The sequence below is a fragment of the Gallinula chloropus genome (genome assembly GCF_964237585.1).
Source record: "Gallinula chloropus genome assembly, chromosome: 9".
NCBI lineage: Eukaryota > Metazoa > Chordata > Aves > Gruiformes > Rallidae > Gallinula > Gallinula chloropus.
The window spans coordinates 17,872,913-17,886,405 of record NC_140094.1 but is presented as its reverse complement, the minus strand read 5'-3'; the positions used below and the strand labels follow the sequence as shown (position 1 = coordinate 17,886,405).

The 13,493-nt window shown below is 40.1% G+C and overlaps 1 protein-coding gene across 2 annotated transcripts in view; it reads left to right on the top strand.

Moving 5' to 3' along the window:
• Positions 1-854: 854 nt before the first annotated feature.
• MEGF11 (multiple EGF like domains 11) overlaps positions 855-13,493 on the top strand; it is a gene marked incomplete at its 3' end in the record, with an annotated part of 205,422 nt that continues 192,783 nt past the window's right edge. For both annotated transcript variants that reach the window (XM_084268356.1, XM_084268355.1), the window contains exons 1-3: positions 855-974; positions 3,415-3,516; positions 5,036-5,136. In XM_084268356.1, the coding sequence (XP_084124482.1) occupies positions 859-974; positions 3,415-3,516; positions 5,036-5,136 (319 nt within the window). In that variant the 5' untranslated portion in view covers positions 855-858. The remainder of the gene's footprint in view (positions 975-3,414; positions 3,517-5,035; positions 5,137-13,493) is intronic.

The following is a 13,493-nucleotide window of genomic DNA, read 5'->3' as shown; positions in this document are numbered from 1 at the left end:
GTAAATGCCTGAAATGGATATTTAAAACTATTTTTTGCTGACTTAACAATTAACAGATTAACACCTCTGATGCAGTTACAATTTAAAGCAGCTTCATATTTTATATCAATTTTGTATTTTTGATTGATTTCATTGGGGACCTGTAGACAAACAAAACTTTGAATTCAAAGCCCCAGATGAGCAGTAAGTAGGTAGAAGTCAGTACATTCAATAGATGAATGGTAAGATGATGAAGAGACCACACCTAATGAATTTTATACACTCTGTTTCCAACTTCAATGCGAATATTCTTATTTCCTGTTTAGTTCTGCATAATGTGAGCCATACTTTGACTTCTGTCATTCTAAGTGATCCCTCCACGTAAGAGTTGAAAAGTTAATTGATTTTCCTTTAGACACATAATAAGCCAGTGTCTCAGATCTGGGTCACTATATTGACACATGTAAAACCTGCTTAAATAAATCAAAGGGGGTATTTGGGTATTTTTGCATTTGCCTATGGACTGATGGGAAAATAGATTGTTTTAATACCCCAGGTATTTGTTTTTGTCAGTACAGACAGCTGTAGAAATGATCAGCACCAGAAATGGAATAACCATTGAGGCTATCGATATCTTGGGCAGCTTACTCTTCAAATTCATCAGCTTTAGTAGGTTTAAACATATGAACTCCTTTTAGAATGTATTTGCACTTTTAAAAATTTCACTGCTTAGTTGATTGCTTTTTCAAGTAGTTCAGCTTGCAAATAACTCTACAGTGTTTGGATTTGCACAAAAGCAGGGATGAAAAGGCCTAGAAGGATGTTTACTTCTGCATTGTAATGACTACACTTTTTTCTTTTCTTTATCTAGATACAACAATGGTGGCACATATGCTATTCAGGTGGATTCAAAAAGGGCTTATTCTGTCTTTTCTGCTCAAAGCTACTCTGTCCCTAAACCCAGATGATCCAAATGTTTGTAGCCATTGGGAAAGGTAAAGTATAACAAGTCAATTTTAACTTATTTTTTTACTGGTGATTTCAGATTCTTAGATTTAAAAGGCAAAATAAAAGCCATCAATTACTAAATGCCACGCTGCCTCACCAAAGAGCATGGATTTGTGTGACAGAAATAGCACTTGGGAATGCCTTTAAGGGTTTGGGTCATAATTGATTCTAAAGCTAGGGTTGTAGACCTCCTACCCCTGTGTTACCTCTCTTCAGAAAGCTCCTACACAGTTCCAGCTGAAGGACTGCACAGGGGTGTTTTCATTTACCGTGGAGAGACCTGGAGAAATTGTGGCCTTGTGTTCTGCCTGGGGTTTTTCTGGTTGTTGCCCAGCAAGACTATTACAGATTTCAACTAAGTTTTAAGTCCTTATTGCTGCAACATGCAGGCTTGTTCTGTATGTACTGAACTTTGTGGCTGTATCTGCCAAAGTTGTGTCAGCATCAAAGAGTATCTGCGTGAAAGCACTGAGAATTAAAGGCCCTTGTAATTCTGTTCTCTCTATTCTTACAGTGTCCTTGTCCTAAAAGTAGAGCTGTGCAGGACAGTACATTGAGACCCACTGGCTTTGACAGGGTTCACATTCATGCAGGGTTTCTTTGCAGAGGTTAAAGTTCCTGCCCTCTTAAGGCTGACCCGCTGTGTTTCCAGTTCTGTTCTGTGGTTTAGTTCTGCACAAATAGGAATTACTGTACATGTTAGCAAAATAAACAGGAGAAAAACAAAAAAGAATTGAGAGCAGAAATGGAATCATACTGAAATGGCACTGTGTTTTGATTTTAGAGGTCTTAATTAGAGAACTGTTGGTAGGCAATGCAGTTGCAAAGCAAAGCCTCTATAGGAATAGGATTTTGCAGTCTGTGTTGTGAGGTGAAGTGCATTCAGAGCACAGGAATAAAATATTGATTTTGTCTGAAGAAAGTCAGCAACCTAGAGACCCAATCAAGGAGAAACAAAAATTAAATACCAAAATTGATTGGTTGTACTGACCAAGATGACTTTGTTACTTAGATGTTAATAAATCAAAGGGAAGGGATTGTTAGGGCAAATGCTGGATAACAAACGGGATCATAAAATAATAATCAAGATTTGTGAGTGTTAATGTTTTACATTAATAATGAGCAATGTAAATATTTTACATTTTGGCATTAGTAGAAGTGAAAACATTATTGTCAGCCCCAGAAAATTGTGATAGAGGCAAAAGCAACATCTAGTGGAACCTCTGCTTCTTTGGAAGGGCTACAACAAGCAGGGTAGTAAAGTCCAATCTTGGATTTCAAGCCATTCAGACCCTCCAAGCAAATATTTAGGTATTCCCTCAGAGGTGTAATCTTACAGGGCTTAATCACACCAGCTGTCCTATTGATGAGAAGGAAATCACTTGGATGATTAAGACAGTCGATACAATGAATGATTTGGAGGATCTAATTCCTGGGTCTTGACCCTGCCTAGAACGATTTCAGTATCGTTCTCCAAAGGTATTGTAGATCTGATAAAGCAGAGCTTGTTTCCAGATCAGAACCTGAGATTATGAGTGTCTGAACGGTGCACACACTTGACTGTAGGGCAGTACAGCATTCTGAAATGACTGACATGAACAAGTAAATGATATTCATGTTCCTATACCAGACTGGTCTGGGTTGGAAGGGACCCCAAGGATCACAGAGCTCCAACCCCCTGCCACAGGCGGGGCCACCAACCTCCAGGCCTGGATCTACACAAGGTTGCCCTGGAAACTTGTACAGCGGGAGGGAATCCTGTTCTAAGCAGACTTCAAAGTGTTCCAGATCCAGTTTCCTTCTGTTACAATTTTCAGATAGTTCTGAGGTTATTTCTACTACAAATGAAAAGGATTAAGTTGATGCTGCAGAAAAAATAAACACTCTTCAACCTTTTACAAACTACCCTGTTTGATTGGTGTACCCAATATTTGAAGTAATGATGGTCCTTCATCATGAAATGAAGTGTGAGCATCCCATCCTGCTGGCAAAATGCAGCAGTGCTAAGTTAATAGGAGCTTTTCATTAGTGATGTGGAATACAAACAAAACCAGTCCTAGGCAGGAAGGAAACAAAGACATTTGAAAAAGCATGGTGCTCTCCTCTCCTTTACAATATTCCCTGTCAAGTGAACCAAATGCCCTTTTTACCTTCTCAACTACCATGAATGTTAGTACCATGTCTTTGTTTTCCAAAAGGGAATGGGTTATTAGGTTGAAATCTGCAGGCCTATTTCGGTTGTGAAGCCCAAGTCAGAGCTGTGGTGGAAGGGAGCTCTCTTCTCTATATCCATAGTGCCCAAAGCTTCTAATATTATTGATATAATTATTGTTTGTGGTGGAGTCAGATGAGTAGTGTATAGCAGGAACTGCAGCTTTTCATGTTGCAACAAACGGCTTTTCACTTTCTTCCTTTGTCTGCTCCCAGCTACGCCGTGACGGTCCAGGAATCTTACGCTCATCCGTTTGATCAGATCTATTATACCAGATGTACTGACATACTGAACTGGTTCAAGTGCACTAGACACAGGTAAGAACCAATTCCAGATACTTTAGTTTTAATTTGCCTTTTCATCTCCTCACATAACCTTTTATTTACCCAAGTTTTCTGGTACACTAATGCAGGTATGTATGGAAAGATGTATTTTAGTACAATAGCCAGAGTGTTTGGCATTCTGTGACACTGAAGTAGATAATTTTTTGTGTGAAATTAGAGTGAGATAAGTGGTAGTCAGTCTCACATGGGATGATTCAGGCATATGTATCCTTGCCATTCAACCCCACCATGTGCTTGGAAGTTTTTGTTATGTGACCAAACGTGACCAACTCTCCTTTCCCAGTGATCAGTGTTTATGGCAGGAAGTCCCCACAGCTCCTAAATCTTGAAGAATCAGGCACTTGAGGCATAGTGATTCTTAGAAATGGATCCATATTTGCAATACTGCACCCAAATCTGTACTGAAAGTCAGGTAAGATGAGGATGGGCCCGTTTCTAGCACCCAGAGAAAGCAGATGCTGAACAGATAATTTTCCCCAGGCTGCAAGATACTGCTGTTACATCCATTCTGATTCCAAGCAGAAAAGTATCCTAATAAAATTCCACTAATATTCACAATCTTTCAAGGGAGTTTTATCAAGCTCATCAGTACCTTAACTTCCATGCATTCAGCAGCTAAAGGGCTGTTCAGCACCATCCCAGTCTGTGGGGTTTTGCTTTTCAGCATCTGTGTTAGAGTGCACGGAACTGTACAGAGATGCAGAGCTTTCTGGGTCATTGTATAGATTGGAATGCAGCAGAGTAAATTCAATCAATTTATTTAACATGAGGGACAATAGATTTTGTTCGGTTTAGGGAATTTCAAATAAACTAACATGAAGAAAGGTGTTTTGAAGTGTTTGCTCTTAAATATTGTCTTTCTTATGATGTTACCATCGCTAATGCTATGGAGAAGCCTAAAAAAGCTGTAGAGAGTTTAACACCTTTTAGTTTCTGTGGACTACATGTTGTGGTGGGGAAAACATGCTTTAAATACTGAACTGGGACTGTAATGTCATTTTGCAAGGCATTAGCACCTTGGAAGGGCTGGCAAGTAGGAAGAAATCACTTGGGGTTAACTTTGCTGTTTGTGTGTTGAGTGTCTTTTCCATCGTGGTAATTTCCTGCGTAGCGCGCGGCTCAGTCATCTCCTGAAGGAGTCTGTGGGTTCCATTGATAATAGCTGACCTTGCTGATATGCAGAAATGAATCAGTTATTCTTCAAGAAACTCCTTGCCCTTGCTTGAGGACTGGGGAAATGTTTTAAGATAGCAGTCCCAGGAAGGGCTGCAGTGATTGACTGTCACGAGTACTGTGTTTATAATACAAGTTATATTTCAAGTTTCAAAACAAGTATCGATTTTCTTTTTATTGTGGCTTTTAATATCAAAAGCTTTCATGCATTTTAAAATAATATTGAATGCTATCCTTACTATAATTTAACACAAATATAATTCCAGCAGTAGGCATTGATTTTCAATGTTGTCAAATGGTTTTCTGTCTTGCAATTTAGAATAAGTTATAAAACGGCGTATCGAAGAGGACTCAGAACTATGTATCGGAGAAGATCTCAGTGCTGCCCTGGATATTATGAAAGTGGAAACTACTGTATACGTATGTAGAGCTTTGATTCAGATATGACATTTTAAAAGTAATTACTGGAGGAGCTGTACACAAGTTACGGGTGTGTTGCAGTAGTAAGGTTACGGGTAGATTTTCAGAGCTGCCCATAACCTTCAGGTCCCACTGATTTCAGCCAGCACTCCAGATATGGGACGTTCAGGTTGTTTTGTGTATGTGCATTTCAAGCACCTAAGGAGGGAGTTAATCAAGTTCCTGAGTACTTTCTGGAATCAAACCTTACTTTGGGAAGTAATTTATGCAAGTATGCACTAAGGTATTAGAGGAACTGAGAGGTCTCTTAGGAACAAACTACTACATAGTATAAGCAGCAGTGTAAAGTTCTGCCTCTTAACTTCGAAATTCTTACTCCAGGTAAGAATGGTTTAAATCTCTTTGTGTTCCACATGCTTCCTGTCAATAATTTTGCTCTTTTAAAAGCTTTGCAAATGTCAGAAGAACTTTGTCCTAATTGCACTGTATTAGTAAATAATAAAGCTCTGCAGTGTGTTAGATGGTCTGGAGGGGACAAGAAACGAAATGGATCTTTCAGCATCACCTGAGAGCTTTGTTAATTAAAAACATCCTGTACATTAGTGTTGTGCTTTCAGTATTGCAGCTTTCTAAGTATTCTGAGACAGAATGAGTTTGCTACGCTTTGCTCAAAAGGAGGATGGAGCTTGGGATCTCTTGTCTACATCTTGTTAGAATGGGATTATGACATGAGAAAAGCACGAGGAGGTTTTGATCAGTGTCAGAATCCAAATTTTATTGACAGGCTTAGAATGTCACAGAATAATTTAAATGTAAAAATGTTACAATTATCCAGGTAACTTCAAATGTCTTGACAGAGTGCTTTAAAGCTGTTTCTACCTAGTTCTGTTGGTGGTTTTATCTGAGTACCTGTATTGTATTTATACTATAATATGTGAACACCTCAAAAACATGAAGGGACCCTAATCTCATTTTAAATGACCTTTTTACCAAACAGTTACTCTGAAGGGGCTTTGGACTGTGAAAAATTACCAGCCTTCTGAGATAAGGCATTAGAATTAGACTTATTTTACAGAGTGAGTAATAATTCGCTCTTTTGAAGTGCAAAGTGCTGTTAACACAAATTCTGAGAAACATCTAATGTAACCTATTGTCTTTACTAAAATCCTTCCTATGTTAAGTACATACCTACCTTGAAATTTCTCAAGTATCAATATAATTTCAGCAGTTGTTCCTCATACTTTTATTACCAACTTGAATTTCATGGCTCAAAATCCTGTCTGGCACAGAACATATTTACTTTCACTTTTCTCTCAGCAATCTATTGGTTTTTAAAAATTATTTTTATTTTTTAATTGCCATACTGGTTGCACCAACAGGATGTCTCTGCAGACTTTCTGATTCTTTGAGGATATTAACACTTCAACATAAGTGCTTTCTTGTTGGTATTAATGCTCAAGAGTTCTGCTGCTGCCAGGCAAATTTTGTCTTTATATTATGGAAAAAGAAGAGCACACATCACACACCAAAGCTCATGAATGGAGAACAGACCCACAGATACCTGGGCAGACCAGGAGTTTCATGTTGGGCACAGTGCAGTTAATGCTTACAGTCTCTCTGTTGTTTACATGTGCAGGAGTCAGGTTCTTCCACTTCATTTTCTGTGTGGTCCTAAAGGCAAAGTGCGTTCCACAGGGATGTTTTCTGTCTGTCCTTCTTCCTGGGAGATTGGAGCAGCAAGTGCAGCTGAGAGAGAAAGGATATAAGGGAAGAGATTCTCTGTCATGATTGATTCTAGATACTTGGTTTTATTGTTTTGATACCACAGGTAGCCACATAGCAAAAAATCCAAACCCACAGAAACTCTTCTGATCTTGCAACCAACACTGTGAAGGCACAACAATATATAGCTGCTGTCATCCTTTTCCCATGTCAAACCTTTTGTTTCTGACACATCAAGTCCTGTTCCCATTAGTTTTGTTCTGTTTTTCCACAACTACTTCTGTGCCAACAAGAAAAATCTCCCATTCATCATTCTTTGCAGTCAGCAGTGAATTCCATTTTCATTCCTGGTGACACATCCCTACTTTCACCTCTTCCCTTGCCTTCCTTTCCCATTTCTTTCTTTTCTTTAACCTTACATTTTCAGCTGTTTCCTAACGAGGAAGTCTAGTACTCCTGTCCCACGTTCCTCTAGATGCGCTCGGTGCCTGCTCCTTTAGCTGCAGCTGCTACGAGAGTCAGGAGACACCATCAAAATCACAGAATCACTGGGTTGGAAAAGACCTTTAAGATCATCAAGTCCAACCGTTCCCGCCCTAAACTAAACCATATCCCTGAGTACCTCATCTACCCTTTTTTTTAAACACATCCAGGGCAGGTGACTCAACCACCTCCCTGAGCAGCCTGTTCCAGGCCCCAACAACTCTTTCAGTAAAAAACTTTTTTCTAATATCTAATCTAAACCTGTCCTGGTGCAGCTTGAGGCCATTTCCCCTTGTCCCATCTCCTGTCACCTGGCTGAAGAGACCATCGGCCACCTCTCTGCACCCTCCTGTCAGGTCAGTATAGGTGGGGAGAAGGTCTCCCCTCAGCCTCCTCTTCTCCAGGCTGAACACCCCCAGCTCCCTCAGCTGCTCCTCATAGGATTTGCCCTCCAGTCCCTTTCCCAGCCTGGTTGCCCTTCTCTGGACTCGCTCCAGGACCTCAATGTCCTTCTTATGGTGAGGAGCCCAGAACTGGACCCAGCACTCGAGGTGCAGCCACACAATGCCGAGTACAGGGGCACAGTCACTTCCCTAGACCTACTGGCCACACTATTTTTGATACAAATCATTCCATTTGCTGTCATAGGACAGGATGGTTTGAAGATGAGCGTGCTTCCACTGAGCACCACTGCCATGAAGGGCAGGAAGCTCCAGCCCTGCAGAAAAGGTTCTCCCCACTCAGCCAGCCCTTGAAAATCTATTCCATTAGTGATCGTGGAAACCACTACAACATGGGGAGGGGAGAATACATCCCGCAGTGAGTCTGATGATCAAAAGAAAGTTTGATTAAAAAACAGTGTGTAGATTAAAGGCTAATTGGTTCTTCTTTCATTAATAGCAGTTTTTATTTCTTGCAAAAGTTAAATAGCTTTGTAATTAACAGTGACATGTTTAGACTAGGGGAGGCTGAGTTTAAATCTCTATTAATGACTGCTTCTTGGATTTTAAAGCAGAAGTGAAGGCTTTCAGCTACTGTTTTGATCTTTTCCCTTCTCATTTACTATTTTGTAAAGGAATGTTAGATATATGTTTTTATCTTTGTCTTCCTGTTGGGACTTAGTGAATGCATTAGGTCCAATAAAATCAGTTCTAAATGATCAGATCGACCCTGAACCTCTTGCTCTGCCCCTCTTTCTCTGGTGTCTTCTTCACCGTTTTGAAATATTCATATGCTATGGCCCCATAAAGTGTGGAATCCAGGCATGAGGTCAAATAATTTAAATTGTTGACTGGTAAGTTATACATCTGGCCAGCCAGTTAGTACCTAGGTTAAACAGGTTTTGGGTATGAAATTGTCTTTTTTGTGCTTGTGAAGAGCTTGGAATATTTTGGGGTTGTAACAATATTCAAAAAATACCACCTGAAAACTGCTGCAAATGCACACCTGCATTTTTTCCCCATTGATATCTTAGAAATGGTCTCTGCCCTTCTGGTAGCTTTGCAAAACGATTCCCCTTCTCTGAATGTTCTTATACGTGACACAGCTTTTCACTGAGCTGTCCCTGAAAACAAACAGCACAGTCTGAGTAGTAAATCAGAGCCACTATGATTTACTGTGCTTTGTATGCTAAGGTAAGCTTTTGGCAGAGCACATGCATAAACTGCAGAAAATCTTTTTTTTTTTTTTTTTAAACAACCACAGGGTTCAACTGCCCTTCAAGGTTTTTGTAAGGATGTTTTGAAATTATATTGCCTAGATTAGTATCTGTGGTAGATAAAGTATCTCTAAATACTTTGATGCTCAAGAAAAAAAGGGGAAAAAAAGAAAAAGAGAAGGAATATTACATGGCTCTTTCGTGATTTCTACCCTTTGAGTAGATGGCAGTTGAATACTTCCCTTTAAGAATATGTCAGGTGGAAAGATCCCCTGTGTACTAAATGGATACATTTTTGTCTGAGAGACCACTGCTTTGTTCAATCTGTCCATTTTAATCTTATTCTTCCACTACAGATGTATATAAAAGAGACGTTTCTTTGAGGTAACAAAGGGTCAGAGGCCCAAGCATCAGAGAAAAGGAAGATGGGACTGCAAGTGGCATCTACTTATATCTGACTTCTTGTCAGAAAAAAACAACACAAAGTTGGGAATTCACTTTTTCTTCGCAGACTGAGATATTTCAGCTTTTAACAGTTTTATTTTTCACTCTCATACCTTGCACTCTTTTTTTCTAATATATAAATCTGTGCAATGTGACAGGACGTAATAATGACAGAATTAGTGATTTAACAATCTTATTTGCTGCCATTTATCCGTCATTCAAACCTGCCAAAATTCAGTAGAGTTATAGATCGACCATTTCATGGCTCTCTCCTTTCTTGGCCAAGATCAATCTCAGATTGTTTCTCAACATTCAGCTTTCCACATCACAGTTGCCACAACCATCTTCAGGGCTCCTTGACTTTGACGAATCTTTTTACAGAGAAAATCTTGGTCTCAGTGGTTGAATCTCAATTTGTCACCTAGAGTGGCAGCTCACTCAGGCCAGAGGTTAGGAACATCGTTATATTTGCATGTTGTTATTTACCCACCTTTTCAGCTGGCCTATGTCTGACACCTCTAAGGACTTAATTTCAAAAACAAATGAGGAATGAGGGAGCTGAGGATGTGCTGAGGGAGCTGGGGGTGTTCAGCCTGAAGAAGAGGAGGCTGAGGGGAGACCTTCTCACCACCTATAATTGCCTGAAGGGAGGTTGTAGAGAGGTGAGCAATGGTCTCTTCAGCCAAGTAACAGGAGATGGGACAAGGGGAAATGGCCTCAAGCTGTGCCAGGGCAGGGTCAGATCAGATGAGAGGGAAAAGTTCTTCCCTGAAAGAGTTGTGGGGCTGTGGCACAGGCTGCCCAGGGAGGGGGCTGAGTCACCTTCCCTGGATGTGTTTAAAAAAGGGGGGATGAGGTACTTATGGCTGTGGTTTAGCCTAGGACAGGAATGGCTGGACTCAATGATCTTAAAGGGCTTTTCCAACCTTGTGATTCTTTAATGTACTATTAATAGCTGACTTGGTGAAATCATGCAAATTTGGTACCTGATTCTTCTCTGGATGTTAAACAATGTGTCTTAAATTCTGTAACTCTGACAGACACGCCAACTTCCTAGTGTGCTGTGTGCTTTTATACTGTGGTGATATGAACATTCATGCCTCGGGATCGCGTTCAGATTTACAAGGCTGCGTGTCTAGAGCAGTTTTTGTAATCTTTGAAAAGGCTGCCTTATTGGAGCCATATGGCTAGATTGTTAAACATCTGTACCATAGGAGTAACAATTCCAAAGCTTCCTGCCATCTGGATGAATTACAATACTTGCAATTCAATGCATATGTTACAACAACACACCGACGCCACAGCAGAGTGTACTTATGATGAAAAGAAAAATAATAGCTTATGTGATCAGTGCAAAAGTTGCACACGCCTAGAAAAATGTTGAATCAGCGGCTTAAACTTCCTGAATATTCATAATGTTTGTTCATATGTCAGATTTGTTGATTATTTGCACTTTGTAAGGCAGCAGCTCATTAACATTTTAGAAGAAATGTTGTCCCACTCCTCCTCACCACAATTTTAAATTCCTCATGCTGAGCCTTCCTGTAACGTGAAAATATATTGTTTGAAGACTCATGGACTTAGGAAATATATTTTTCTTACCTTTATAGATACACCTTAAAGCTGGTGCTAGTGCTTTCTGTGAGAGCATTACTGTTACATTATTCAAGTAGGGCATTCTGTACATCAATAATGCAACATAAATTAAGGGAAATGATATAACAGTACATAGATACTTTGTATCAGGGGACATTAGTTTTCTCTTTCTGATTTGGGATATATCAGTGTGAGAAGATGGTGTGGAAGGCCATTCTGCACATAGTGTTATTAATTATAGAGCTGGACTGACAGGAGGAGAGATGCAGAGATCAGCGATGGGCAACACGCAATTCAATATGAATTAAGGTGAAGCCATCTATTGAGCAAAATAACACAGATTATATATATTTGTTACTGCTAAGTGGTTACACACACTGTACACACCAAGCTGATTGGTTAGTAATTATAACAGGTTCTGATAAGCATATCTTATAGCTAAATGTTGTTAGTTAGCACAGCTGCTGTGTCAACCATTTATTATGCCTGGTTCATGACATGTTCACTTACACCCTTGGTTTAGGGCAGTCTGTACCCCTGTCTTCAAGGCTGCCATGTTTTGAGAGTGTGATTATCAAAAACCTTTCAGCATGAGTAACTTTCTTGTCTCACAGGAACGTGAGGATCTTGTCAAGGCCTATGCCTTCTGTGAGGAGACTCAGGCTGCTGGCAGGCCTGCTGCCTTCCCTGACAGAGAGACTTTGAAATTTCTCCTTTGATGGGCATTTGAGATGACTCTCTACATCTTCTCCCAGAGAAGAATATGGGGAAAATAATTTGGGTCCCCTGTTCCCATGTGAGAGGAAACTGGTACAGGAATCAAGAAATAGTAGTAGTTGTAGTTACAGTATAGCAACATTCTTACCACTGTGTGGTGACTGGGAGAAGCCCCTCAGTTCTATGGAATGAGCTGGTGGGTTGACAGAAAAGCAACAGAACTGGTTATCTGCTTCTGCTACCATACTGCTGAGTGAAACCTCAGAGCCATATATCACCATCTGATATGTACAGTGGAGCAGGCCAGAGCTCTGCAAACAGCAGAGTCCTTTGCTTATTCATTCTCAGCATCTGGGGAGGCAGGTGTATGGGGACAGGAAGAAGGAGACCAGCCTTTTAAGTAGGTGGGTTCATTTTGTGGCATAGACAAAGACACTGGGTTACTCTTTAGCCTGGAGGTAATGGAGAGACCTCTTTGGGAAGGTGAAAAAATCAATTCTCATCTCCCATCCATCATTTTATATTTGCAGTCAGCTTCTGGATGCTGATGGATTTGCAAGGAGGCTGGTGGGGAGTAGTAATGAAATAAGGGAAGGACCTCTGGAAGAAAGGCAGTAGAAGGAGGAGAAACAAAATGTTCATGCAAAGGAATGAGGATTTCATAAAGGTGGCAAGAAGGGTATGCTAAAGCTATAGAATGTCTCAAGGGACTTAATAAATATCAGAGGAAAAATTATGCAGGCATTATAGTTCAAAAAAGATTTAGGCTGTTGCTAGTGTAGCAGTAAAAAAGCTTTTCTGGCTGCTTTAGGCAATCTCAGTTGGATCCCTATAAAAGAATACTGGGAATGTAGACATAGAAGGATGCGCTGGATCCAGAGCTGCTCACAGTATTCATGCTTAATGACCTGGATGCCTGGAAGCTTCAGCAGGATGAGAAAAAAGTCACAAGAATCATAGGTGTGAGTTCATTGTTGAATTCAAAGAGTGAGCAATATAAAGTTTAGTCCCTTAATTTACCCACTTTTAGCAAAGAGAGGTTGGTCTCCACCTGCTGTAAATCCACAGACATCCACCCTGTTTGAACAAACATCTTCAGTTACTTCATCCTCACTTTCACATCATCTTCAATGTCTCAGTTGCCTTCCAAAATCCCCTGCCCCCTTCTACTTTAAATCATTTCAGTGTGGTTAACACATGGATCTAGAACAGTGTGGAGGGCACTGGTGCTAATCCACAATAGCTTTATGGCTCAGTCCTTGCTGCACTGCTCCCTTTGCTTACATTAGATTTATAAAAACAAGATTCTATCCATCCCATTATGAGTGAACTGTTTTTCAGGATGCATACATTACCATTTACCAAATTATGAAGGCAGAGAATTCCAGAAGACTTTTCCTTCCAAAAGACTTTGAAGTTTGTTAGTAGTCTGGCTGTGTGTGAGCTGGGTTAACTTATTGAAATCAATAGGGTTGGAAAGAAGATAGATGTGTGAAATCAAACACATGTTTAAAATTGAAGTTGTTTTCTTGACCACTCCTTTACATCCTTCTCCTGTTTAATATATTTATTTCCCTTGTGCTCTGAAGAAGTTTTAAAGTCTAGTAGGGAAGGAGAGAGAGAAAGACAGGGAAAGCAATTACCTAAATCAAGATGGCCTTTCAAAAGAGCTTCTGATGTCGTACAAAATCTGAGATAGCACTTTTTGCCACTTCTGTTGTAGTTTCTTCTGGCTTCA